The 27367-nt window shown below is 39.1% G+C and overlaps 3 protein-coding genes across 6 annotated transcripts; 1 reads left to right on the top strand and 2 right to left on the bottom strand.

Moving 5' to 3' along the window:
* Nucleotides 1–37: 37 nt before the first annotated feature.
* On the bottom strand, nucleotides 38–6567 carry htatsf1 (HIV-1 Tat specific factor 1). 3 transcript variants are annotated; one of them, XM_028594728.1, is made up of 11 exons: nucleotides 5217–5308; nucleotides 5028–5104; nucleotides 4112–4279; nucleotides 3388–3622; nucleotides 3081–3128; nucleotides 2737–2891; nucleotides 2413–2576; nucleotides 2190–2286; nucleotides 1656–1745; nucleotides 1417–1554; nucleotides 38–1150 (listed from the first exon to the last, which is right to left on the bottom strand). In XM_028594728.1, exons 3-11 carry the CDS (start codon nucleotides 4277–4279, stop codon nucleotides 896–898), a joined length of 1350 nt encoding a protein of 449 aa, XP_028450529.1. In that variant the 5' UTR covers nucleotides 5028–5104; nucleotides 5217–5308; the 3' UTR covers nucleotides 38–895. The 3 variants fall into 3 exon arrangements, with proteins under 3 accessions (XP_028450529.1, XP_028450526.1, XP_028450527.1); XM_028594725.1 differs by lacking the exons at nucleotides 5028–5104; nucleotides 5217–5308 and adding an exon at nucleotides 6068–6567; XM_028594726.1 differs by having other exon boundaries at nucleotides 5028–5283.
* On the top strand, nucleotides 6060–20529 carry LOC114567068 (uncharacterized). Its single transcript, XM_028595964.1, has 7 exons — nucleotides 6060–6400; nucleotides 6629–6753; nucleotides 8297–8509; nucleotides 12730–12854; nucleotides 16073–16215; nucleotides 17808–18019; nucleotides 19640–20529. Exons 1-7 carry the CDS (start codon nucleotides 6251–6253, stop codon nucleotides 19965–19967), a joined length of 1296 nt encoding a protein of 431 aa, XP_028451765.1. The 5' UTR covers nucleotides 6060–6250; the 3' UTR covers nucleotides 19968–20529.
* On the bottom strand, nucleotides 20512–25844 carry bnip1b (BCL2 interacting protein 1b). 2 transcript variants are annotated; one of them, XM_028594729.1, is made up of 6 exons: nucleotides 25735–25844; nucleotides 23726–23818; nucleotides 23536–23627; nucleotides 22959–23066; nucleotides 22087–22205; nucleotides 20512–21895 (listed from the first exon to the last, which is right to left on the bottom strand). In XM_028594729.1, exons 1-6 carry the CDS (start codon nucleotides 25816–25818, stop codon nucleotides 21699–21701), a joined length of 693 nt encoding a protein of 230 aa, XP_028450530.1. In that variant the 5' UTR covers nucleotides 25819–25844; the 3' UTR covers nucleotides 20512–21698. The 2 variants fall into 2 exon arrangements, with proteins under 2 accessions (XP_028450530.1, XP_028450531.1); XM_028594730.1 differs by lacking the exon at nucleotides 25735–25844 and adding an exon at nucleotides 24574–24675.
* Nucleotides 25845–27367: the final 1523 nt, after the last annotated feature.

Below are 27367 nucleotides of genomic sequence, written 5' to 3'. Positions count from 1 at the left end.
GTTCAGAATGTGATGTCAAGAGACAATTCCACACAACTTTATTAAACGCATCAATGCTTTTATTTACAAGAGAGCATCCAAAGGGTGTATATTTGTCATAGAAATAAAATGGTATATGAAATATTAGGTCTGTCTTAGCACATTACCATAGTTACCACCTCAGAGATCCAGATACTGGAAACAGGTCCATTATCTATCTACTTTTGTTTGCATTCATATATAAGTGGGTGTACTATTTATCTTCTGTACGTTCATTTTTTTCTTGATTGTCTTTTGACAACTTTAATTTCACAAGTAGTGTTAAAAGATATTGGAGGAGTATCTAAAAACCTCAAAACCCTGATTACAAAAAGAGACACTATCTTAGGCAACAGCAACAGTACGGTCATGACATGCTGAACTGCAAAGCCATTAATTAAACAATATATATTTAGCTTTTGTTTGGGTTCCAATTCTGCTGTTTTTGAAACTCTATATTCCAAGAAGTAAAGAACAAACCAGAGTGAATTGTTATCATTTAAAATAAAGTGTTATGATCACTAAAGCTGAACAATTTTCTACAACTCAAATCCCACACAGTTTCAGTCTGGTGTCTTTTGTAATTCATTCATATTTTAGGGTTATCAGCACAAAACTAAACGAACTGGCACACTGAAATTCAGCAAAAGGTGGGCTATACTAGACAAGTGCAGGTCTAATTACACTGTCAACCTAAATGATGAAAATAGGGTAGACAAAAACCATAATTTTATTTTTCTACATTACAAAACGGCTCCAACTGTCAAAATACCTCCTCTCCCTCCTCCTTGCCTGCTCAATATAGAGGTTTGCCACAGTTCACAATTAAGCAGGAATGTCCTAATCGGTTGCCATAGGGACCAAAGATGTGCAGTATCTAGGCTTCCTCATCATCACTTCCTGCCAGGCTGCTGTCTGTAGAGTCTGCTTCCCTTTCCTCTTCCTGTTTCTGTGGTTCTGTTTTTGGATGCTGTTCAGGCTCCGTGGTGCTGGAGGGTTCTGTGGGTTCTGTAGTGGTGGTGCTGCCCTCTGCTGGCTTGGAGGTGTTGTTCTGCTGGCCCTGATTGCCTCCATCCAGGAAAGTAGACCAACCCTTCAGTCGCTCCTCCCGCTCACGTGTTGTCTCTTCCACCTGCACAGAGAGAATTAGCATGAACGATGCAAATTCTTACCAGATGTGGAGTTCAAGTTAATTTTATATCACAATAACTCAAATATCACACAACTTATTTGTGAGAGTGATGACTGACAGGCTCCGGTATCCTATTACGTTATCCCAACTTTTATTCTCTAGTGTGGGTGAAGCTTAAAAAAAATGCTGCATACGTAAAATTGTCATAATGCAACTCAATGGCATATTGTCATCATCATCCTTGTTGTATTTTGCATTTGGTTTACCTGATAGTCTGTCGTTCCATCCCAAAGCTCAGCAGTCAGCTGCCTTCCTCCAAACCAGCGACCATTAAACGACTGAATGCATGCATCAGCTTGCTCAGGCTCCTTAAATGCGACTGATGCCACGCCGTCTGGGTGTCTCTGCAGCACAGACACATACCAGCTCCTTATTGATGCCACTAACATACAATACAAACCATTCTACTATGACTATGAAACAGCACCAATGACATTAAACTCACATCGAAGAGGATGACCTTCTTGACCCCCCCAAACTTCTCACACTCTGACCGCAGATCCTCGCGATACTCATTCAGCTCCAGTGGGTCTTCCTACGAACGTCACACAGAGATTAATACCCTCAGAGAGTGTGTGTGTGTGTGTGTGTGTGTGTGTGTGTGTGTGTGTTTGTTTAATTATATTCGTGGGGTCCAAAAACAGGGAGTTTACTTGTGGGGTCCCGACAGCTTTGTGGGGCCAAAATGCTGTACCCCACAAGATTAAAGGGCTGTTTGAGGGTTAAGACTTGGTTGTAGGATTAGGGCTATAATTAGGTTATGGTTAAGGTTAGGCATTTAGTTGTGATGGTTAAGGTTAGGATAAGGGGCTAGGGAATGCATTATGTCAATGATGGGTCCCCACAAAGATAGTGCCACAAACCTGTCTGTGTGTGTGTGTGTGTGTGTGTGTGTGTGTGTGTGTGTGTGTGTGTGTGTGTGTGTGTGTGTGTGTGTGTGTGTGTGTGTGTGTGTGTGTGTGTGTGTGTGTCTCCGCACCTCAAAGTCACTGGGGTGGAACATGTTCCTAATGATGACAACTTTTTCATGTCTCTTCCTCACTTCTCCTTGCTTCTCTGGCCTCCAGTCCAACTGTCTACACAGACAAAGACACTCAATTATTTGTCTTCGCTTGGTCCACATCAGCATACTGGGGAGTGCTTATCCCTACATGCGAATGTGTGGGAGGTTAAATAAAAAAGAACAAGGAAGTAGAGTTTACTTCTGTTGCTGCTGCATCTTCTTCTTATAATCTTTGTTCTTCTTCTTCTTTTTGCTGGCATCATACTGGCCCTTTAGCTCAAACCGTGCTGCTTCCACGTGGAGTCTGTAACCTCGGACCTCTGACTCGTCAATAAGACGCAGAGCCAATGCCACTGACTCCTTCTGCAGAGAATCACAAACACTGTCACTTTACTAGAGTGTAATGCAATACTAACTAATACTTCTACTATGTACTGTGTCCCAAAACCCATGCAGACCCTCGTGGACACACGGCCTTGGAAACTATAAATTGAGCTTTAGGCAAGCAGAAGGACAGACAAACCTTGAGATAGCAGCAGAGGCCATCTCCCTTCAGATTTCCCTCTTTGTCCTTGTAGAGTTTGACCTTGTACTCTTCTGTAATGGGGTCCCGCATAACAATGCCGCACTTGGACATCAACTCAGCAAACTCCTCACTGCTGATGTCAGGAGGCAGGCCTGAGAAGGAAGAAGACAAAGAGAGAAAAATGAGAGAGAGAGAGAGAGAGAGAGAGAGAGAGAGAGAGAAAGAAAGAAAGAAAGAAAGAAAGAAAGAAAAGAGAGAGAGAGAGATAGGATGAACAGTCAGCTACTCATTGAACAGCTTTACTCCTTGACAATGAGAAAGAAACTTTTAGCGATACCAACCTGATACATAGACGTTTGTGTTTTTATTGTCATCGATATCAAACCATCCTACAAGCATAAAAAAGGAAAAAAGCATTTATCAAAAGATGCGTTTGTACAAACTTAAACTTAGAAATTTCACATATACTGTAAATCTATACCAGTAATAATCACTATTATAGACAGGGAGCAAGGTGGAAACATACACCAATGATTGTATCTCTTTAAGAAAAAAAAACATTTGTTCAACCATTATTTGTTGATTCCCATTTGTTTTAGTTACTGCACTGGTTTTCTCTCTCCTCTCTGATTGTGGATGTCGCTTTACCTGGATCTGCTTTCCTCTTCTCCCCTTTATGTTTGGCTTCTTTAGCTGCAGTTTCATCCTGGTCTGGGTCCGGGTTTTGGGTAGCATTTTCTGGTTTCTCCTTTTCTAAGGGCTTGCTGTCTGGTTCTGAGGCTGCTGGGTTGGAGCTGCTCACTGCAGCGTTGTTGGCATCTGGATGGCCATCCTGAGTGAAGCCATAGTTGGCCTGGTAGGCTGCAATGAAGTCCTCTGTTATCTAGAGAAATTAAGCACATTAACATAAAAAAGTAATACTACTACATACAAAAAAAGAGGTCTGCAATTAAGTTTGGGGTGCAGTGACATTTGCATGGGGTCCAGTTTAGGTCACCAATGATGCATTTTATTGCCAAGAGTGGTCACTGGCAAGTACAAGCTGGTATGATGGAGACCTTGAATCTTAAAGTTAACATTATTGTTGCCACAGCTCCAGCTCCCTTGTTAAGAGTGGCATAGTATACTCTGCATCGTAAAGTCAACCAAACTTGCAATCAGTAGGGCAAAACACAACAGGCTCAGCCCATATTCAGTGTTGACAAAATAAGGCCACATACATTTAAACACAGCATCATACATGTGAAAGACTGCTGCACATACAGCAACCGAACTAGTAGGAAGAAAGATCTGAAGCTCAGGGACTCAGAGCCTTCGAAGAACAAATATGTAGTAGGAAAACAAAAGCTGACAGGCAAAGAAAAGTTCATACTTGAGGGAAAAAGGCCTTCTTTTCATGGTCCCAGTCATACACAGTCCCATCCTCTGGGTCAATGTAGGTGTTGGGGTCAGAGGAGCCGTCCTCATTTCTCCGGTCATAGAGCTCCTGCATCCGCAGCTGATCCAAAAAGTCTTTGTTGGCATTTGATTGACCACTCATCTGCAACAATAATATGAAATTATTCAGGTCAACAAGCCATTACATTTCAGGATGTACAAAGCAGTGGTTTTATGCTCCAATGTAGTAGTAACACTGAGTAATTATTTAATATCCTGCTTTTCCATTTCCTAATTATAATTTTAAAAGTAGTTGCAAGATTTAGTATAAATTGGTTACTATCCATCAAAAATCTGAAAAGAAAGCAAATAAGCCCAACAGGGGTCTTTCCTCTGTGCTCATAGATTTAGTAAACATCTGCCAAAATATATGGTTAAACAATAACGGTTGCTTGTGGCCAAAGTCACTGTCCTAGTCGCAAACAAAAAACGACTCTGCTTAGCCTGTAAAATATTTCAACAGCCTGCACATGACTGCCCACAACAAAGCCGTTTTGAAAACAAGCCGTGTTGCTACTGGCACTGTCGAATCATGAAAATGGTGTCAGCCAGTTGCTTTTATTCATCGCCCTATGATTATTGAGAACCCTTACAGCTTCATCAGTGTCAGCAAGCTAGTGAAGAAGTAAATTAAAAACCAGATTTATCATATTTTTGCCACAACACTAGTTTGGATATGTTAAAATCTGCCGCCCGTGTTTGCAGGCTGTTGTGGTTCAGTATACATAATGGTAATTTACTAAATGATAAAATTGAAGGTCTGTGCTTGTGAGTATTAAGATAGTATAGCAGGTAACTTAAGTAGCTAGTTAGTTGATGTTAGCTAACATAGCTTAAATAGCTATCGTTACCTTTTACAACAATAACGTTAGTCCAGACGATCTTAATTCTGGTAAGTGCGAAGGTTAACGAAGCCGAGTCCCTCCGTCTAAAAGACCAAATCACAAAACACACTTGGTTTCCGTGTTTTCAGATTTCTTTTTTTAGAGATGTTTTATTTAAATTATAGACAACGTTAATCGCTGCGCGGTAACCTTTACCCCAAGGCAGGCACTCGGCACTTGAATGAAGCAACGAAGTACTTCCGATGTCAGGTTTCGAATGCGCATGCGTGACAACTGGGAATGAAGCGAAGCCCTCGATTTGTGCTACAGCAGCTTCTGCCTTTTTTTACCGTAGCAACTGCCACTGTCCGAGAGTGTATACATAACGTTATACAGTGTATTTAAGCGCATCATATTTCCACACACTGACACAAAAAACACACACTCTATTTATAATTACTGTATTATTATTATTTTCATGTTCTTGCTGTTGTCTTTCCTATTGGTAACATGGTTGTTGCTTTTGCATCTTTAAAGACCTGGAACGTTTACTGTTTTTTAATCTATGCACTATGTGCTTTAGCAATACTATGTCTAGAGACGGTTTAGAAAAGTATAGAGGATCTTTGCTATGTCTCAATCGATCTCAATATGGTCATGCTATCAAAGCATCTTTGAAAATTGAATTGTATTATTATTAGGGGAAATTTCCAAACAGTGGCAATTGGTATAGTGAAAAAAGGGAGACACATGCAATACAAAATAAAGTAGGAGTGAGAAACAGTGGGGCTAACCGAAAAGAGCAAGTCATTATCAGTAAATTGAGAATTGGTCACAGAGATTAGAATAGTACACTTTTTATAATAGGAAAACACCCAACTGGGCACTAAAGTCTGTGTGAGGAAAAGGAAACGGTCCTGATTTCATCAGGTTCAATCAGGTTAAAATATGTCTTTGAAAGTGGGGTTTCCGTAAATGGAAGGAAACATATATTTACATTTTTTTTAAAAGCACCGGACTGCTTAGAAAATTATAATGAAATGAAACAATAGATAACGAGTAATTACCAGTAGGAGGCAGTAGTGCAACGCATAGGATGCCAACTGCCGTAAAACCCCAAAGAAGAAGAGAAGCATATTATCTTGTTGGAAAACTGCCCAAAACTACAAGCTCCGACGGCTCAGCTAGCATTCCATGTAGCTAGCCAGCAGGTACGTAACTAACAAGCAAATCTTTTACTTCGGTTTGGCATGGCGGAGGGTAGCGGTAACGTTAACGTCGGTGCGGCCAACCTTCCTCCGGGAGACCCACAGCTGATCGGTATGATTGTGGAGCATCTGAAGAACCGGGGGCTTTTTGATGAGTTCCGTCGGGACTGTCTCGCCGACGTTGATACGAAGGTAACGTCAGCTAATGCTACTTTGCTTCTTCTTTTGTGGTTTACGTTAACTTTAGCATATCATTACTTAGAATTGGTATGTAGCTAACGTTAGTTATTAACTCGTTGCTGGTTTAATTGGAATACATCTAGCAGTGTGTTCCTTCCCTTGTTGCTACAATATACTTTCAGTATAATGCTTGCTGTATGATGACCGAGTTTACATCGCTGTCACTGTCATTGCTGCCAGCCCGCCTATCAGAACCTGCGACAGAAAGTTGACAACTATGTCACGTCGCACCTGAGCACACAGGATTGGAACCCGTCTATCAACAAGAACCAGATGAGGAACGGACTGAGACAAAGTGTTGTTCAGTGAGTGGTACCTTATACCCGTCATGTACAAAAGGAGTAACCAATGCCTGTAAAATGTACAGCTACTTTATGAATTAAGAATATTTTTGATGAATTGTATTTACTTGCCTCTAGATGGGCAACTTTTTTTGCGGTAGTCTACAGTAATGATTTTGTAGCAGACATTTGTTATGACATATGAAACTGAAATTCAGTCAGGCCGCCACATTGTTCCATCAAAGGGGTTCTCCAGATGTTTAGGGTTGCACTTCCATTAAATGGGAAACCAGGAACCAGCCTCAAAATTAGGGCTGCAACCTGGCTGAAACTAATTTAATATTTTCATTATTAGTTAATCAGTCTATTATTTTCACTATTAATGGATAAATAATTTGGTCTATAAAACATAAAATAAAAACAATTTCCTAGAGCTGACCTCTTCCAATGTCTTGTTTCGTCAACTAACAGCCCCAAACCCAAACCAGATAGCTCAGTTGGTAGAGCGGGCGCCCATATATAGAGGTTTACTCCTCGACGCAGCAAGCCCGGGTTCGACTCCGACCTTGCTGCATGTCACTCCACTTCTCTCCCCCTCCCCTTTCATTTCTTCAGCTGTCTTGTCAATAAAGGCCTAAAAATGCCCCAAAATAGTCTTTAAAACCCAAAAATATTCAATTTAAAATGATATAAAACAGAGTAAAGCAGGAAATCATTACATTTGGAAATGGATAGTGTTTTGCTCGAAAAATTTACCTAAACAATTGATTTTCAAGATATTGACTTATCGCTGCAGGTCTAGTCAAAATCCAAGTAACACAATCCGAGATATTCCAACTCTTTGTCTTTAATTTCTCAGGCCCTAAAAATACTGGATCCTATTCTTGCCATTATGCCACTCAACAGTGTCTTTCACAATGCCATGTACGTGCCATACTGTAGTTGAACAGTTTCTGACTTGTAAATGGTGTTCATGTCATCATCCAAGTCGTAACTATGGCTGGGAAACTTGTATTGTTCTGAAAACCCATATCTGATTTGCTGAAAACGCAAACTAATTTGGATGCCCCTGGTTTGTCTGAAAATATAGCACTGTATCAATTTGGGTTTAATTACCTCAAACAACAATTTATGGTACTTTTAATCTTCGGACAACCAACCAACCTTACCTACCATACAACCATCATGAGTTGTCTGATGACATGAAAGATCACATGTCGTGTATGTATAGGAAATTGTTCCATCTTTAGCCAAGATAAATCTGATGACATCGTCAGGGTTATTTTATCAGACTTCAGAAAGCTTCTTCAGAACCACAGAAGTCATTGTATAGGTTTAACTGTTTTCACAGGATATGTAGTACATTGCATAAGGATTAAACTGATCTTTGCTCTTTAATGGTGGCCATACCTAACTAACTGTTAATTAGACTTGAAGAGAGCTTCATTAAATTTTTTTTCATGAGCAATTTAAAAATAATAATAATGTTACTTTAGTAATTGTTTAAAAAAAAAAAACAGTACTTCTGTAACTCCTATTTTTGTGATTTTTCTTTTTTTTTCTTCAGATCAGGTATGCTGGAGTCCGGTGTGGACAGGATCATCACTCAGGTTGTGGACCCCAAGATGAACCACACTTTCCGGCCGCACATAGAAACTGCCATCCATGATTTCTTGTCAGGGGACAGGAGGGAGGAGAACGCCTTGTGTCCTAACTCTGCACCGCCTGAACCGACGGAACTACAGGAAGCTCCGTCTGCTTCTGGCCCCCAAACCCCCTGAGGTCTGTTTTTAAAAACTGAAATACAATGGAAGTTCAAGAACAATTTAGAAATACAGTTTGTTTTTTTATATCTATGTTTTCTTTCTTGCTGCAGGTACACATGCTGGTCTACACATAATGTTGTATGGGTGGCCTTTTGAAATGTGCAGCATCAGACAAGAGGAAGAAGAAGAAGAAGAAGAAAAAGAAAAAGAAGAGGGGATGGTTTCCTGCTACCTCTGTTTAAAAGAGTGGAGACTGGAGTGTTTCTGCATTCAAAATGTTCAGCATGAGATGTTGTTTCATTGCCCGTCTGTGCTGCACAAGGCTACTGCTGGAGAAGTTGGACAATGCCTGCTCTGCCTATAAAAAACATGGCACAAACCTGGATTATTAGTTTTTTTATATGCAAGTTGTATATTGTTGTATATTTCTCACTCAGGCTGTTTGTGTGTATTTTTCACAGATAACATGTTGCCTAACAATATGTTAAACTAAAGAAACTACACAGATTCAGAATGATAAGTGAAGTCAATGTTCTGGTTCCAGTTAGGAGGATTAGAGGAAGGAGAGGCTTCATTTTATTCTTACTCAAATTATTGAAAGACATTCATGTAAATATATTTTGATCAGTATCTAGAGGTCTTCATTTTTCATCAATCGTGTCCGGTTTCCTTTTGGTGCCTGTTTTTAGTATGTAGTATTGGTTGTGCATCCTATGTGCTTTACTAAACAAAGTTGGCATCATGTTTCTCTGTGTTCTTTTCTTATTGTACCAATTTATAGTTCCTGTGCTTTTATTAGTAAAGATACTCTAATGTATGTAAAGCTATTGGGTAAGTTTATGAAAATATGTAAGCCACACAGTCAATTATTTAATCTGAGTTTCCTGCCATTAAAACCGAGACTAGAGCCCATAATCATTAAACGGTACCACTAGGTGGGGGTAATTTAAAAAGTATTTCTAGATTTATATTTTAGAAGCAAACCCCCTGATTCCACCACCTGAAACATACAGGTCATATAAAGAGTTACATTGAGTGATGAATGGTACAGTACTGGGTACCTTTTGCATGAGCCACGGAGGGACACTCAAAAGTCATAGATGAAACGTGTGTGTGTGTGTGTGTGAGAGAGAGTGTGTGAGAGAGAGATCGCAGCTTGTGTAACTTTATTGATTTAACTACTTGTTTTTGGCAGGAGACCCACACGCTAACACAGATATGTGTCAGAGTGTCTGTAAATCTGTTGCCCTCTGTTTGTCTGTGCTGTGTGAACTCGGATACACTTTAAGTATTGCACTGAACAAATGTATGGATGAATATATTTGTAAGTGATTTTAATAATCCATAATGCCCATTTAAACATCAATTAAATACCAAATAGTTAATCTTTTAAGCAAACACTTGCACACAAAAAAATCTATTAATGGATTCACTTATTAATTTGCAAAACCTTTTCTAATTCCTGTTTTTATTGTTCAGTGAGATATCAATTGATACAATGTTCTGAAGTGACACCCATGGTCCTCCATATCAGTTCAGCAAAATTGCATAAACTAATTTTCTCATTTACCTCCTGTGGTGCTCAAAGCAAAACCGGAAACTTATCAGATTATAAATCCAAAGGTTATGGTAATGCTTCCTCCTGAGATCAATTATCACAAAGCTGTACTGATACTGAATGAATGTGGTATACACAGAGAAAGACATTCAGAGGCACACATGTTTACAACATGATCATGTGAGAGCTAGAGAGCATAAGGGGGTCCTTCATGTGTACTGTTTGCACAGTAGTGTCTATGTGCATTAGTGTGCCATTTTGGACATGTGAGTGTGTGTTAGTCTGTTTTTGGGGTGAAGGGTCATTGCGTGGGTGGTCATCAGAGGTTGTGTGAGGGAAGGGATGTTGTTTTGAAGCAGGATGAGACAGAATGAGCGGGAAAGGTCAGGGGAAAAATTCCTCCAACAAATGTCCAAACATCAGCCCCCCGTAAGAGTACTGTATGTCTTCCCCAACTGGGCCCCTTCATGGACACACACACATAAACACACCCTGTCTTTGTACTTTGACCTCCCACTTCAACACACACACACACACACACACACACTTGTTCTAAACCATGTTCACTGAAGGCCTCTTGGATGCAGTATAGATAAGCCCGAGAAGGCAGGGGAGCTAGGAGTGAGAGGTATTAGGTTGTTGGTTTTTTTGACCCGTGTGGAGGCTCTGATGACATGGTGTCACATTGCTGTGGCCTGTCTCTTTGTAGATGTCAAGGGTCAGAGGTCATGGCCGTTATGAGACAAACACAACCACAACAACTAGGCTGCAAGATTTGAACATATCGTAAAGAAAAAAATCAAAGCCTAACTCACCTTCGGCACACAAACACAGACATGTTATTCTTTGATGTGACCAATTTAACTAGCTAATTGGCTAAAGCTACCAAGAGTTACCAGTAACCAAAATAAAGCCTCATTAGCGATCTCAAAGTACAAAATAGTCCGTTTTGTTTCCTATAAACTGTAGTTTTAAAGAGTTTTTTCAAACAAACTAAAAAAAAACCTACCTCACTTACCTCTAGTGGTGTACTGTAGACATGCTGAAGTTTTGAGATATCTATCTCAGAGATTTCTGCTTCCACCCCAGTATAATGGAGGATGACCACATACTAAGTTACAATTATTTTTTATCACAGAAGTTTCAACCAGACTTTTAAGGCTAAATACCTCAATATCTGGGCACCCTTATATCTCAGTTGGTATAGCAGGCGCCCATATATAGAGGTTTACTCCTCGATGCAGTGGGCCGAAAAAATAGACAGGGGATAGCATAACAATTATACCCCTAACTCATCATAATGTGACGTGTGCATTAACCATTAACCAAACCAATAATAAGAACAAATGGGTTGCGTTAGGTTGGCAGGTGTTTATCCTGGCTCTTTGGTAATAATTCAGTTATACATGTTGGTAATATATTAATTAATGCTCATGGCTTTCTCAATTTATGTTATGTCATCGAGTCTGCAGTTATAGATGTTAATACGTCATTAATAAAGGGTTCAATTCTGCAGTCGTAAGTGTCAATGAGTAGTTAAAAAATTGATTTGTCTCTGTCCCCTCTTTAGCCCTTTTTATTAGGGATTTATATATAGATCTTTAGGATAGATGGCAATCAACAAGTACAGTAGGCCCAGACATTCATGGTCCTCAGTGAATGAATCCATACTGACTTTGGTGATCCCTTGAATTTTCCTCTAGCACCACTATGAAGTTGATATTTGTGGTTTTGAGTTATATGTTAGTGAAATGTTAGCTTTAAGCCCCACTGTGCAAAAGTAGCTACAGTCTTGCAGAGCCATTAGCATGGCTGTAGACTCTTGGTCTTGTTTAGAAATATGTGATCAAAGGGATTTTTTCCCAGCCTGGCAACCCAATGTTTCCTCATATCAATAATAAAATTGACCTGATTATCATTAGTAAATTAATTATTAACATCAACAAAGCTGTTCGTTACAGTATAAACCCTTTATAAATAGTGCCTTATTAGAGACTGGTAGGCTACCGGTTATTTTGTATTATTATAGGCTTATTTATATGAGCATGTCAAACAGAAGTGATGTGAAAAATGTCAGTTTACAGAAATGTAGCACTAACAATTTGTCCTAAAAACCTGAGCCTCTTCACACAAAGCAGCTGGTAACTCTCAAACACACACACACACACACACACACACACACACACACACACACACACACACAACACACACAAACACACACACACAAACTGGCTTTCGGGTTAATTGAGTGTGGATGTCTTGAGTGTTTGAACTTCACGTACCCCGGCAGACTCCAGAGGAAGAGGAAGACCTTATAAGAGCATTTTTCGATATTATTATTATTATATTGGAAAACTAAACCAGATCGAAGCCTGATCATCGATCAACCAGTTTATTCAAACACAACAACTGCACACATTCTGCTACTGTCGGTGCTCTTTTTCTATCATCAATGATAAACTTTTGACTCCAGTGTGGTGCACTGTGATTGGTGGAGACAAGCGTGAACGCGCAGCGCTCATGCAGCTTTAAATATTTGTGCCTTCATGCCGCGGTCATACTTTATAGTGGAAACTACTCTGCAAGGCTGGTCTCGTGCTGCTCCAACCTATAAAACAAACAAATTATTCAAAAAAAAAAAAAAAAAAAAAATACAAAGCTTTGGTCAGCCTAAAGCATGCCGGCGAACTTGTCCGCTGTGTTTTTTCTGCTCCTGGCCTGTCAACAGGTGTTGACGATGGATCAGCATGATGTCCTGGAGAAACAACTAACCAAAAGACGCCTCTCTCTGCAGGGCACAGGTGAGTTCTAACAACATGTGTACTGCTGCCTTAACTACCTGTCACACTGTGTCCAGATATTTACAATGTCCCCATGCCTCTGGCGGTCGCATATGGGTGGTCTCCAGAAAAACTAAGGTTCGATTAGTCGCTGGCACTTTAATTTTTAGAACAGTTTGAATTCAAAGCATGTGCAAGATTGCGAAGAACAATCTCTGCAATGAGGATTTTTTTATGGTGTGACTAAAAGTGCTTGTTGACATTGAAAAGTTTGGGAAGCTTTGTTTAGTGTTTAAATATGCGCGCTTTTTTGCATTTCATCAAATTGTGTAGCTTATGTAGTTTGTTCATATGTGGTAGAGTATGGATTTACGTCGCAAAGAAAACCTTCAGTAGCCTATTAATTATTTCTACTTTCTGTCCAGTTTTAGCACTGATGGGACAATTGGGCCTGTTTTGTTGTCTGTGGCGTTGTCTTGCTCCCTCTGGATCCCACTGTTCAGTAGCCTTGGTAATGGCAGCCTGCAATGTAAATGTATTTATGTATATTTTGTTAGTATATTATTAGGCCTACTGACTTTTGTTGCAGAGTAATACGTCTGCTCCTTTGGTGCGTCTACAGTAAAGTGAGTTGCGTTAAAGTGATCATGGCGCCTTATTTCTATCTTCATGTTGGCCTTTCATTGCATCTTTAAAATTGTTTGTATGTTGTGCAGCCTATATCAGTTTGAACTATATCTTAAGCCGGTGTCGTTAGTGTCCCGGACCGAGAGCAGAGTGCGCCTCTCTTTTTGCTCTCCTGCTCTGTTGGGGGCTGTAACTCAATGCGCAGCTCCGGCGGCTCTATCCTGTCGAAGCGCATTCCCTCCGTACCAACAGGTCGGTGCATGACGGCACCTCCGACCCGGAGCTGACCTTCAGGCTGCACAGCATCAGCAACAACCGATAGTATAACTATATAACAGCAAGAACAACATCATAACAATCCTAGGCTATATGTTGATTAAAGATTAATTTAAAACACACTAAACAAAAAGTGATCTGTATCACTTCACTGTTTTATTTGAACAACAGGGAAGTAACCACAATAGGCCTAAACTAAGCATACTATACTATGACTTTTTTCGACATACTAGGATTTTGTATCACTTCATTCGACATACTATGACAGTTTTATCACTTTTTTCGACATAGTATACTATGACTTTTTTTTTACATACTATACTATGACTTTTTATCACTTTTTTCGACATAGTATGCTATGTTTTTTTTACATACTATACTATAACTTTTTATTACTTCATTCGACATACTATACTATCACTTTTTTATCACTTTTTTCGACATAGTATACTATCACTTTTAAAGGCTTTTTTCAACATACTATACTATGACCTTTTTATGACTTTTTCGACATACTATACCATGATTTTTTATGACTTTTTCACCATACTATACTATGACTTTTTCATGACTTTTAGTATTACATAGTATACTATGACTTTTTTTTTTATACATACTATACTATGACTTTTTTTATCACTTCATTTGACATACTATACTTTCACTTTTTTATCACTTTTTTTCGACATAGTATACTATGACTTTTATTTTACATACTATACTATGACTTTTTTATCACTTAATTCGAGAAGATACTATCACTTTTTTACCAATTTTTTCAACATAGTATACTATGACTTTTTTTGACACATACTTTGACTTTCTAAAGGCTTTTTTCAACATACTATACTATGACCTTTTTCATGACTTTTTTCGACAAACTAAACTATGACTTTTTATGACTTTTTTTAACAAACTAAACTATGACTTTTCAAGATTACTATATATAAACTATACTATACTATACCAAAAAAATATACTATAACTTTTTTCAACATACTATACTATGACTTTTTCGACATACTGTACTAGGATTTTTTCATCACTTTATTCAACATAGTATACTATGACTTTTTTCAACACACTATACTATGACTTGTTATGATTTTTTTCACCATACTATATTATGATTTTTTTTTCAACATTCTATACTAAATTTTTTTTCTGGGAGATACTGATAAAATTGTTGCAAATAGAGTGGTTTGAATGCAGCCAGTTATATTGTTGACATGTAACTGTAGCAGAATAACAACACTCACATGGGTTTCAAACCTACGCGTGCGTTTCAACATAGTATACTATGACCTTTTTTAACATATTATACTATGACTATAATGGCTCAGTGTTTAGCACTGCTCCAACAACCACCATTAAATAGGAACGGCAAAATATAATCCCTGGTTCAATCCCATGTCTGGGCTGGGCCTTTTGGTGTGGATTTTGTATGTTCTTCCAGATGCTTTGACAGACTATACTATGACTTTTTTCGACATAATATACTATGACTTTTTATCACTTTTTTCGACATATTATGACTTTTTATATCACTTTTTCAAAACACTATACTGTGACTTTTTTCAAAATACTACACTATGACTTTTTTATGACTTTTCTCGACATACTATTACTTTTTTATCACTTTTTCGACATGATATACTATGCTTTTTTCAACTTACTATACTATGACATTTTTAATCACTTCATACGACATACTATACTATGACTTTCTTAGCATTTTTTTTGACATACTATATTATGACTTTTTTTCGTCATTATACACTGAGACTTTTTAATCACTTTTTCGACAAACTATAATATGACTTTTTAATGTTTTTTTTGACATATTATGCTATGACTGTTTTCAACACAGGTTATTTGGTGGCACAGTATCAGCCATAACTGCAGCAGATAACTTCTAAAATAAAAATACAACTAGGCCTGTAAAGAAATCTCCTGCTACCCTTTACCTGGCTGGATACAAATACACAGACTTTTCCGGTGTTATACCGAAATCAGTGACCCTTCAGAATGTGTGCTCTGTACCACCGTCTACCTGCCGTAAATCATTTTGTGACTTTGCAGAAAAAATCGGATCCGGGCAGAGGCATTAATAAAAACTATGTAAAAATAGCGTTCTTTTCACTGTAAGTCTCGTTTGCTGTTACATGTCATTTATGATCATTAGATGAAAAATTACACAGTTTCAGAAACATTTAAAAGTTACATATAGTGCAGTAGCAGCACATGTGATCAAAGAGACACACTTGCTTCTGTGGTATCACTTTAGGGATGTTAATACTGATCTCTCTCTCGGTCTGTGTTTCGGTCTCTCTCAGCGGAGATTCAGAGTTGCCTGGTGAGTTCAGGGGATGTCGGCTGTGGGACGTTCCAGTGTTTCAACAACAACTCCTGTGAAATCCAAGGGCTGCACCACATCTGTCTCACTCTGCTGCACAATGCCGGGCGCTACGACTCACAGGTGGGAAGCAGCATCATACACTTAAAAAACACTTTTCAAAAGGAATTTGTTTGTAGTTAGGTCCATTTTGCACTAACTGACACAATCTGAAACCGTGTCTAACAGCAACTAAGGGCAGGCTTAGACAAGACATATTTGGATACATGTTTTTATTTAAATTAATCCCTTCAGTCATTACAGTCATTTGTGAGGAATGTATGTTATATAAGGAGCAGTGTATGTTATGCATGGTAGCATTGGATACAGAACAAACTGAGAGGGGAGCTGATATGAGAGAGGGAACAGCTTGTCTACTTTACTAGAATAGCAGTGCATGAGAGACTGATGCAAGTCTTATGTGTCTCCAGCATGAAAAGGCACAGTGGATTAAGTTTAGTAAGGATCTGTGAATAAGTGTACTGGAAATATAATACAGTTCCATACAGTGACAAACAATATGATATTTAAATGTGAATATCATGGTAAATGTGTGTCCTTGTTACAGTTTAAGTCACCATATCAAAGTGACTGATGCTTTAAAGCGGCTATATTCCATATTTTTACAATAACTTAATTAAATGACAAATCAAATACAATGTGAAAGGAGGAGCTCGTAGTGATGAATCTACAGAGAATAATCACCTGAATCTGCAGCTCCCCTCGGCTCAACAACACATTTAGCAGCTAAAGAGAAAGATATTTTTCTCTGGAGGAGGTAGAGACCAAAAACAGAGCTAAAAGAGTAAATAATGGCATTATAGTATAGGTATGTGGATTGACTTCAAATGAATGATAATGTTGCTCCAGTTTTCACTTTTCCCCGGTGAATGTTTGTTTGGTCGCTTGTTCAACAAACTAAGGTGCAGGACAAGATGTTCACAAGTTACATAACAGGTTAGATAATTAGGAGACTTTAGAAGGAAAACTAGTGTGGGTTATTGTTCAAAGTCTGTGGCTCTTGTGTTGTGTAGCAGGCTGACGCTACTGCTTTATGCAAGATTTGATTGACAGTATTGAAATAAGATCTCGATTTACGTATATTCGGTCGGATTAATGTAAAAATAGTGTGCGCCATTATGAAACCAAAAAACATACTATCCCTTTAGGAACACAGGACAAGTGATTTACAGAGCAAATATGTATGCTGGCTGAAAATGCAATTTAGTATCAGTTGTACTTTAAGTTACATTGTATTAATGGCTATGGTGACTCACTCTCAGAAAATATTGCACTTGCATACAACTTAATTATCTTCTTGTAATGGGACACACATGCACGTACTTTCACTCTGTAAAAAGATACTTATGACCTGCTCTTTCACAACACATGCATGGTCACTATTTTTATCCAGTTGGTTCACTGATGCATGCTTAATGTAACACAGTTACTTTATTTACATAAGATAATGACCACACGCAAGCATGTCAGATTCTTGTGGATCTAATGTACACAGAAAATAGTCTGTAGGTATGTAATTTTACACAGGAAGTGGCAGAATCAGGGGAGTTGGCACACCTCCCAAGCCAGATTTGACATTGTGATCGCTCAGTACATTAAGCTTTGCTGATCATCAACAATGAAAATGATTCCTCCTGTTGCTCTCCTCCTCCCAGGGTAAGTCATTTGTGAAGGATGCGTTGCGGTGCATGGCGCTGGGACTGCGGCAGCGCTTCAGCTGTGTGAGCCGCCGGTGTTCAGCGGTAAAAGACATGGTGTTCTCGCTCCAGAGAGAGTGCTACTCCAAACACCAGCTCTGCCTGGCGCTAAGAGACCACATGGATACCATGGGCAACCTGGTTCAATTCCACCTGATGTTTCCCTCGGGGTGAGAAACACACACACACTAACAAATCATCAGTAAGCTTTAATCACCATCCAAAGTAAAAAGTCGAAACAAAAAAAGGCATCAGTAAAACCATCCTCTGTGCAGTACTCTTCGCTGTTCAATAATGCAGCATTGACCTGTAGTTCAAAGCTATAGTGCATAGTTTCTCTCGACTGAGACCTGAGAAATTAAGATTTTAGTAGGCTTTTTACAAATATTTCTGGAAACCCTTAGGTTTTGGGAGGGGGTTTACAGAAAAGTACTTAGGCATAAAAACGCCTTTTTTAGCAGGCGTTTTAGGCCTAAATGGGTTAATATAAAATAGTTGCACACTATAGCTAACAGTAATAAACAGTTTAAAGCTACTTTAAAGTCAGAGTATGTAATTTTTGAAAGAGGAAATAACGATCCTCCTCTCCCAAATAAAACATAATTTATAAACAATAAAATGCACCAATTGAACACTCATGTTTTTTTTGGGTATGGCTGATGGTGGCTAATGTTAGCTAGCGTAAACAAGCTTCACACAGATAATGCTGTGTTACTTACATTACGGAGTTAGTCTGTTGACTTTATGACTCTCTACTCGGGTTACTGTTATACTACAGTTTAGCATTTCACAGATAAATATTTCAGTGCTTTTTTCAGAAAAGTAAAACACAAAATAAACAGCGTACCTCACCAGGAGACATGTTTGTTGTTTCCTGCTTGTGGGCCCACTGGCCTTTTTCACTTAAGATATTTTGACATGTCACAGTAGGAAAAGCACTGTGGTAAATAATAAAATGAATGATGGCTGAATTCCATTTAGCTGCTTCAGTTTTAGGGTCCTGGTTTTGCACATGCTGGCTCACTATTACCTATCACCGCTTACAGGAACACTTGAATTGAACGGAGCCATCACTAATGTTATTAGCCTGGATGCCAGCTGAATTTAGCCCCACCCACAACATTTGAGGTCGGGAAATTCGGTCTGGACTTGATCCGTTGAACTATGCTTGAACCAGAGCTGTTCGAACCAATCAAACTGTCAGGGCGGGCTTTATACGATGATGGACAGATGATCAACAGTAACGTAATCAACCACGTCACCAAAGAGCGCTTGGATTTGTTTACATCAAAGATGGCTGCCGCTGGAGAATTGAGATGTGTAGATTCCGCCATCACGTCCGTTATAGGAGATCTGGACAGCGCATTAATTTCAAAAGAGAAACATAGAACTGCGATCACGTATGTATACACATTGCCTCAACCGTCCGCACGACACGGAAACTGCCGCCTCTGTCCAAGCCTGCCTTTGACTTGCTGCTTCTGTGACGTAGATCTCCATTGCCCTGATTGGTTGTAGGTCTATCCAATCCAACCTTCTTTCCAGGTTTTGTTGAAACACGCCCCATAATGACAGCCCATTGGAGCATTATCAGACTCATATTCTGACTAGAATCTGAGTATGATGACATCAGGCTATAATGTTATTAGTAAGACCTGTACTTTTCTTATTATGAGAAGTAAAATGATCTGCTGTCAAAAAAATGTAAGTCTCACTTTAAGGTAGTGCTGTCTTGAAGTCTATGTTGAAAGTTGAAAACATTTTTTTCACGTGTGTGCATGTCCAACTAGACCGTACGTGGAGCTGATGAACTTCCTGTTGAAGTGTGGAGACGAGGTTGGGTTGTGGGTCGGTCAGCGGCTGCGCCGGCAATGCATGCAACACTGGGGTGCACTGTGCAGCAGCTTTGGCAGCACCTGCTCTCTCAGCCAATCGGACGCTCCGCAGCACACCACCACCCCACCAACCACTGTGCCCTTGGCTTTCACCACTCAAGGACCCATGCAGCAGCCAACCAGAGCAGCCGGACCAGAGGACAGGACCGGGTTTAGTCAGATCGACAATGCGACAGAATCTGGTCTCCCCGTGTCTAAGAAATCCAATGTTACTGCTTCCTAAACAGACAGACGAGTTATACAGAGTTGCAGACAGGGTACGCAAAGATCAAGCACTTATTAACTATTATACAGTATAAGTAGTAGAATGAGTAAAAGTAGTGGTAGTGGTTTGGTGTTGAATTGCTGGTGAAAGCAATGCAACATAACTTATTTAATCTGTTGGGTATTTGTGGTATATTAATATTTTCCTTTACACTTGACTTTGTACAAGGATGAAAACCAATTATCTACCTCACTTCAACATAACAGTACACCACAGTGGCTGTATGCTTCAGCAAAGGGCATGGACGCACACAAGTAAACACTACAGGGAATCACTCCTCAAGTGCAGCTGATGGCTCAGAGTCAGTATTCTACCTATTTAAATCTGTTTTTGTATATATGAGGATTGTTATGGGCACCATAAAGTTGACAGGTTATCAAACGTTATCTTGTAGACAGTCAGGGTGCAGTCTGCAAGAAGGGAAGCACTCTTTGGTTATTACGTTATAAATATGTATTTTTAATGTTCTACTTGAGCGATCACATTTCATACAAACCCCAGGTTTCAAGCTATGTTTTGTAAATTTTTATTAAAATTAATCTAAAAAAACAAACATTTGTAAGCATTTTGATTGAAGTTAAATAAACTGCAATGGCATCACTGGGGAAAGAGAAGTGTGTTAATTAGTCAGCCCTGTGCTGTAAAATAGTTCTTCACACAAATTTACAGTACAGCATCTCTGATGGTATTAAAGGTTAGGTATCCTGCCACCTACTGGCGCATCTGTGGCAATGCCTCACAACAATGTATCCCTCAAAATATTGGAAATATTCACCTTTATTCTAACAAACATTGGTTAGCATTCACACAGTCTTTGACTCAACATGGCAGACGCCCTTTAAAGGATCATTGAGTAATCAGATTTCTAAATCTGTCGTCTGGACGACCGAAGGAATAAAGGCACAAAGTAAACTCCCCAGTAACTAACAATGGTGAAAGCAGACAAACATGCACACTTTCTCAGTTGAACACACACACAGATTGTAATTTTACAAAAAGTAAACAAAGTGAGGGTTATTGCACACTATGGCTTTGACCCTGGTTAGTTCTTAATGCCAGATGAAATATTAATGCCTTAGTATGCTTCAAAGTGTTTTTCTAAACAGTCACTTTGTGCAGCGTCGGATCAGGTATGCAGAGGTGTGAAAGTAGGCAGGATTTGAACTTCTCTCAAAGTGCTCTACTGCGGTCACTTTTCATGCAGCACCGTGAAAGCCTTCGAGTCACTCAAAAGCCACAGTTCTTAGACATAGGGGGGTGAGGCTATGACAGGTGGCTTCTTCGCCCTTGCTTCAAATGCTGCCATTTGCAAAAAGTATAACAACTTTTGCCTTTAGACATGGTTGAACACCACAAGTTTGTTTAAAGCATGCAAAGGCTTTAACCCTTTCATTGTTGTTGCAAGAAACCTCATCGCAATACCAGATACAGTTTACCCTTCATACCCATTTTATAAACCCACATATTGCATATTGTTCAAGCTAAATAAAGGGTGCTACACAAGATGAAAAGGTTTTCACTTGACACTATGTGCGGCAGTCCAATCTCAGGACTTTTTCTAACTTTCCATGTAGTCCAGCTTTGACTTCATACCTGCTAAAATCCTTGCGGTAACTTTCTGCTGAGTGAAATTAAGTGGAAAACATTCTTCCTGAACCCTGGGTGCATTCTTTAGCTAAATTCATCAAGCTAAATGAAGGGGAAGATACGTTTCTTAAGGATGTAGAGGACGGTGGCGAGGAAGAGGGCCAGAGCGAGGAAGATGAGCAGCTTGTCTGTCAGCTCCCGCCGGTTGTACTTGAGGATCAGTTTCCTCCCCAGGTGGATTGTTCCTGTCATGCTTTTAAACTCGTCGTTGGTTTCCTGCACCGTCCTGGAGGAGGTGGCTGTGTGAGGAAGAAGAAAGGTATTAAAAGGTTTAAGGAGGAGGAAGATAGGTTCGGAAATGTTGATGGGAGATAGAAACATAAAAAAAAAAAGATTTTCACATTGTTGTAAATTGGATGCACCTGTTGTACACAAACTCTAACCCTGATCAAAAGTTAACAAACACATGGACAAAAAAGATTTTTTTTACCCAGCGTGCCAATGGTATCCTCGCTCTGCTTCACCTGTTCAGCCATCATCCTGCTCATAGACATCAGATTCTCTGTGATGCTGCTACTGGTTTCTACTAGGCTTTCTTTGGTCGCCTTCCTGATACACAAACACACACAAAGCAACAGGTGATGCATAATTGCTGTCAGTAATACGTATGTTGTGTATATATTGTGTGTCCAAGTGAAAATTTGAATCTCTTTTGAATTTCTTTTTTAAAAATCATTTAAGCTCTTAAATGTCAAATGTAATGACTCATTACGAATGAAAACCAAAATAATATCTTAAAATCACTGACAAAAAGCCCCATTCGGACAGGATTAATATTACAGAGAGGTGGGTAGTAAAATATTTCCCCTCCTCTTTCTTAATAAAAGTTGCTTTATTACTGGCACTGTAACAGACAATAATGTGCTGCGGATAAACCATTACCGACAGGTTTATATTATTTTGAATGATTTAGCTGTGATTAAATTATTAACAAAGACAGTTGCAAATTACTAAAATGTATGTTTCTGAATATCGATTAGGCCACCTTTACAGTAAGAAAAAGAATGGTATCCACAACAGTGTATCAGTAACAGTAAACACAGCTCTATGTATAAAAACTCAGAGATACACTGTTATGAGTTAAGAGTGCCTCCAGAACAGAATTTTTTGGAGATTACAGGAAGACCAGAGAGTTTGCCAAAACCTGTAGGTAGGTAACTGGGGTGTAATAAGTACTGGGATGGGGGATTAGGTTTAGGCTGAACAAAAGCAAAACACCTGCCATATTACATTTATAATGGAAAAAGAGTGACTGACTCATTGAGCACCACAGTAGAGTCTCAGCCTCAGAATTGTACTGACCTCTGTCTGGTGCTGTGGTTTTCTACTCCATGCAGCAGCTCGTCCTTCTCCGTGTTGTCTATGGCTAGTTTACATGCCAGGTTAGCTTTCCTCCACGCTGTTTGGTTACTGGAATGCACAGAAACCAACTTTGAAAACTGTAGATTATGTTATAGATTTCTTCATCTCATCTGGTCTGTTGTGTCTGAATCGGTTTTGTTTGCATGCTGTTTAACCCCATCAATCATTTTATCAAGGGTCAACACCTAGAATGTGAATTATTTCCAAAAGCATCCTGAGCAAAATAAACTACAAGCTACTATTTACAATATTAATAATGAATTTTTACAGTGTCTAATATAACCCATTTCAGGCACCACCAAACCTGACGCAACATGCAAAGAGGGGTTACAACCAAACATGACATCTCATTTTGATGTGTTGACTGAGAGCAAGATACAGATCGGTTCACTCACTTATACACTGGAATGAACGCTGTCATTTTAATGGGATTGATAGCGTCATTTAAGTCAGTGATTCAGGGGTAAATGAAGATGACTGCTGCTAATTTTTCATGTCTGTGTGTATGTCTACACACCTCAGCATTTGCTTTCGCTGGCTCTCTGTCTCTGCCTGGATGGCCAGTCTGTCCGTCTCTCTGTCCTGCTCTCTGGCCATCTGCTCCAGATCCTAACAACAACACACCATGTCCAATAAAACATTTTGTTTGGATTTTAGAAAAAGAAATCTGTCAGATGCAACACAATACACATGGTGTGAGGCCTGACCTGTATTCTGAGTCTGAGCTTGTTGAGCTTCTGTTTGACCTGAGAGTTGAGCTCCATGAGAGTTGACTGAGGTCCAGGGCAATCCCTAATGTCCTGCAGGTAACACAAACACACGTATGTATTCATGATTGATGTGGGAGTAAAAATTGTAGGGCTGCACAATTATGGCCAAACTAATAATCACAATCTTTATGATCAATATTGAGATCATGATTATTTACCACAATAATTCAATATTTAAATAAACAGAGCACTGCTTTCACTTCCATGTTGCGCTACATTCCTGCTAATGTACACGTCTTTGCATAAAATGTTTTGTTTGGATGAACTATTAACATATTTGTTTGTGTGCAGTAGAAATGACTCTGCAGTCTGCTAACTTGTTGTCTCACTACCAATAATAGCTGCTCTGTTTCAACAATTTAAGGATGAAAAGAACGTGCATGCTGGCTGAAATTCACGGTGTTGTTCTCCTGGGATAAAGCCACTAGCTAAGAGTCTTCTAGCCGCTAGGCTAATTTATAAAGTGAGTTTAAACACTCAAACACTGCAGCACTATGCCATCCATGTAATACAGCTATTCCAGCTGCTATAACAAAACAACAACAAAACGATCAGTATCAGCCGTTTATGGATATGTTGATCGACGATCGGCAATCAGTTTCGGGGGCAAAAAATCAGGGCATCTCTAATACTCCCAACTCCATTTTGCAGAGACATCTTCACTATGTCTGGAACATGAATGTATTAAAAAAGAACCTAATACAGCCTGGAGCCCTGTTCATTCCTATGAGAGTTGCTCAGTGGCGCATAAAGCCAAAAAAGTTCAATTGGTCGTATAAAATTACCTAGGTGCTGCTTCCACATTATGGGGCCCATAGAGCAGGTGCACTAGGGATCTCCACTGGCCGAGCCGGCCACTTCCGGTTTAGCGCTCTGCTAACTTGAATAGGGTTTCAATTATTTAATTGTGTGACTCTTCTAGACTTAGAATTATCGGACAAATTGGATCAAATTCTGATAGTAAAAGAGTAATTTTGCAGGGGCTGTGAGTGACGCTCTAAAAAAATGTATCCACTGATTTAGAGACGTCTCTTTCGCAATGTAATTGTATGGGGAAAAAGTCTTTTTGGGCCCCATGGCATCACGTGATGGACCTGGAAGTTGCAATTTCACTGTTTAGCTGCTATGTCAAATTGGCTTCAAAGCTTGGTGCCCTGGTCTGGAGCTTAGCACCACCCAAGACAATTGTGATTGGTGTAAAGAAATGCAAACAATCAAGAGCATTTGAGAGAATGTATGTGTGGGGTTGTATTGGGCTTCTTTTAAAGTGTTGCTGTGGGTTGAATTTTTTTTTTGTCCGCTGGTTGGGTAGACCAGACGTATTTTGCATGCAAATTACTTGACAATTACCTGAAAAAAATCTATATTTTGACGTGAAATGTAACTATTTATTTATGCCTAAATCCTACTAAACTGAAAGGTGTGTGTAGGTGTGTGTGTGTGTGTGATTCACTGTCCCTTAGGTTGTGGCATACATATTGGGCCGCAATTTATGCCGTGTTTCGTTCTGAATGGAGTATTTGTAATTGATTTAACCATGCTTTTTCAACAATAATAACTTACAGTAAAATTACTCCTAATTGATCCGTCAGATACATCCGTCAACTGTCGAATCAGCTAACGTAACGTAATTTCATGATAACGTTAGACATTTAAAGTCGAGGGAATAAAACGGTTAGCAGTGATTAAAGGAAATAAAGGTAAACAAAGTCAATATCGTATCATTATCACTTTCTTTTTCTGTTTTCTGTGTTTCTTTTAACTGAACGTTAACGCTATTTAGCTTCGCTTGTGTAACGTATCTAACGTTATTAGCTAACGTACAGCAACTTTCAGACCTGTAATGTGATGCCTTCACGGACACCTCTCCAGAACAAAACCGATACCAGCATGAGCAACAACAACAAAAAAAATCAAAAGAAAAACCAGACGTTGTCAGTTCTTACCTGGACGAGAGCCTTGATTTCTAGATCATATTTTATTATTTCTTGTCCACAAATTCGGACGTGAACATCCGCAGAAGACGCCATGTTTGTTTTTGTACGGCTACGGAAAGCTGGAGGCCCAAAAGAAAACTCGTTGTGCTGACGGCGAAGCATTATATCTGATCTGTATGGATCTAACGGTTTTCCTGTCACACTGCATCCATTTATCCGTATCAAATACATGAAAAAACATGTTTTGTTAAGGTATGATAGAATAATTACCGAATATATATAACGTAAATATATATATACTTTATTTGGACAAACCTTAACGTTAGCAGAGCATTTTGTGAGTGGTATAATCTTGAACTCATTATCTCTTTATATTTTGTAGCCGATTTTGTATGGCTGCATCATTTCCACATGCATCCACTCAAAATGTCCCCAAATTTTTCCCTGACATGTGGAAACATAGAAAATACAATGGCATTTAAAACAAAGCTCTTGTAGGCTATGTTCAACTGCTTGACAATACAATGTGAGTTTGTAAAAACAGAACCACCAGTGGGCCTGCAACAGTTTATGAGGTTAACTTAAAAGTAGCAAGTGATTCTAAGAAGGCCACAATAAAATAATAACACTACTAATAAGCTACCCGTGTGTTTACTAAAAACACTAGAGAATCCCACAAACATAGGCCTATGTTATGGGTACGTCCAAAGCAGGAGGATTTCAGGATATGAGTTTTTAAATATAATAGACTGTATTGGCATAGCAATGTGTCACCCTTTGGTTTGCATTGGAGCCAATTTGAGCCAAATTTTGCATTAGTAATAAGCACAAATAAGCATTGTTCAAGACTTTACACTAAATTTACCCTGTAAAAGAAGTGTTGGAAAAATTGTGGCAAAAATATTGTGATTTTTGTTATTTATATATTTCAATTATACAAATTTCTTGTGGGTAAGTAAGCTGGCCAGATCCAAACCCTGCTTTCATCGTGAGTTTAATCGAATTTAAATTGTAACATGAACTTCATTTAATGGACTTTATTGGACTTACTCTCCTGGTTTGTACAAAGTTTTCACTTTCGCTTGAGTAACACATGCTAAAAAAAAAGTTATTTCTGGGAAATAATTAAGCCTTTTTTTATTATATATGTGTGACCTGTTTTAAAGGTCCCATGGCATGAACATTTCACTTTATGAGTTTTTTTTAAACATTAATGCGTTCCCCCTGCCTGCCTATGGTCCCCCAGTGGTGATAGGTGTAAACGGAGCCCTGGGTATCCTGCTCTGCCTTTGAGAAAATGAAAGCTCAAATGGGCAGATCTGGAATTTTGCTCCTTATGAGGTCATAAGCTTTGCCCCTCCAGAGAATTTGGCCCACCCATGAGAGAGAGAGAGACATCATGGCTTTCAAACGAGCAAAGTGGCAGTTGGTCAAGGTCCCCTCCCCCTCTCTCCTCCTCAATAGCATTTAAAGCTACAGACACAGAAATGGCACATCCTAAGGAAAGCTCATTGTGGGACTGGCTCTAGTGGCTGTAATTCTGCACCAAGGCTGAATTTCAGGAAAGAGACTTCAGATACAGTATTAGGGGACCACTAAGGCCTATATAAAAGCATCTAAAGAGCACTGTGTCATGGGACCT

This window comes from Perca flavescens, chromosome 13, assembly GCF_004354835.1.
Source record: "Perca flavescens isolate YP-PL-M2 chromosome 13, PFLA_1.0, whole genome shotgun sequence".
Classification (NCBI taxonomy): domain Eukaryota; kingdom Metazoa; phylum Chordata; class Actinopteri; order Perciformes; family Percidae; genus Perca; species Perca flavescens.
This window is presented reverse-complemented; position numbering and strand designations above follow the sequence as displayed.

Coding starts and splice junctions, on each gene's coding strand:
- htatsf1 (XM_028594725.1), bottom strand. CDS start 6,136: ATGCTTCTCTTCTTCTTTGGGGTTTTACGGCAGTTGGCATCCTATGCG. Junction 4,280..6,067: donor TGCACTACTGCCTCCTACTG/GTAATTACTCGT, acceptor TTATTGTTGCAG/ATGAGTGGTCAATCAAATGC. Junction 1,555..1,655: donor AGAAGGTCATCCTCTTCGAT/GTGAGTTTAATG, acceptor TCTGTGCTGCAG/AGACACCCAGACGGCGTGGC.
- bnip1b (XM_028594729.1), bottom strand. CDS start 25,818: ATGGCGTCTTCTGCGGATGTTCACGTCCGAATTTGTGGACAAGAAATA. Junction 23,819..25,734: donor AAATCAAGGCTCTCGTCCAG/GTAAGAACTGAC, acceptor TGTTACCTGCAG/GACATTAGGGATTGCCCTGG. Junction 22,206..22,958: donor AACCACAGCACCAGACAGAG/GTCAGTACAATT, acceptor TTTGTGTATCAG/GAAGGCGACCAAAGAAAGCC.
- LOC114567068 (XM_028595964.1), top strand. CDS start 6,251: ATGGCGGAGGGTAGCGGTAACGTTAACGTCGGTGCGGCCAACCTTCCT. Junction 6,754..8,296: donor CTGAGACAAAGTGTTGTTCA/GTGAGTGGTACC, acceptor TTTTTTCTTCAG/ATCAGGTATGCTGGAGTCCG. Junction 12,855..16,072: donor CCTCTCTCTGCAGGGCACAG/GTGAGTTCTAAC, acceptor GGTCTCTCTCAG/CGGAGATTCAGAGTTGCCTG.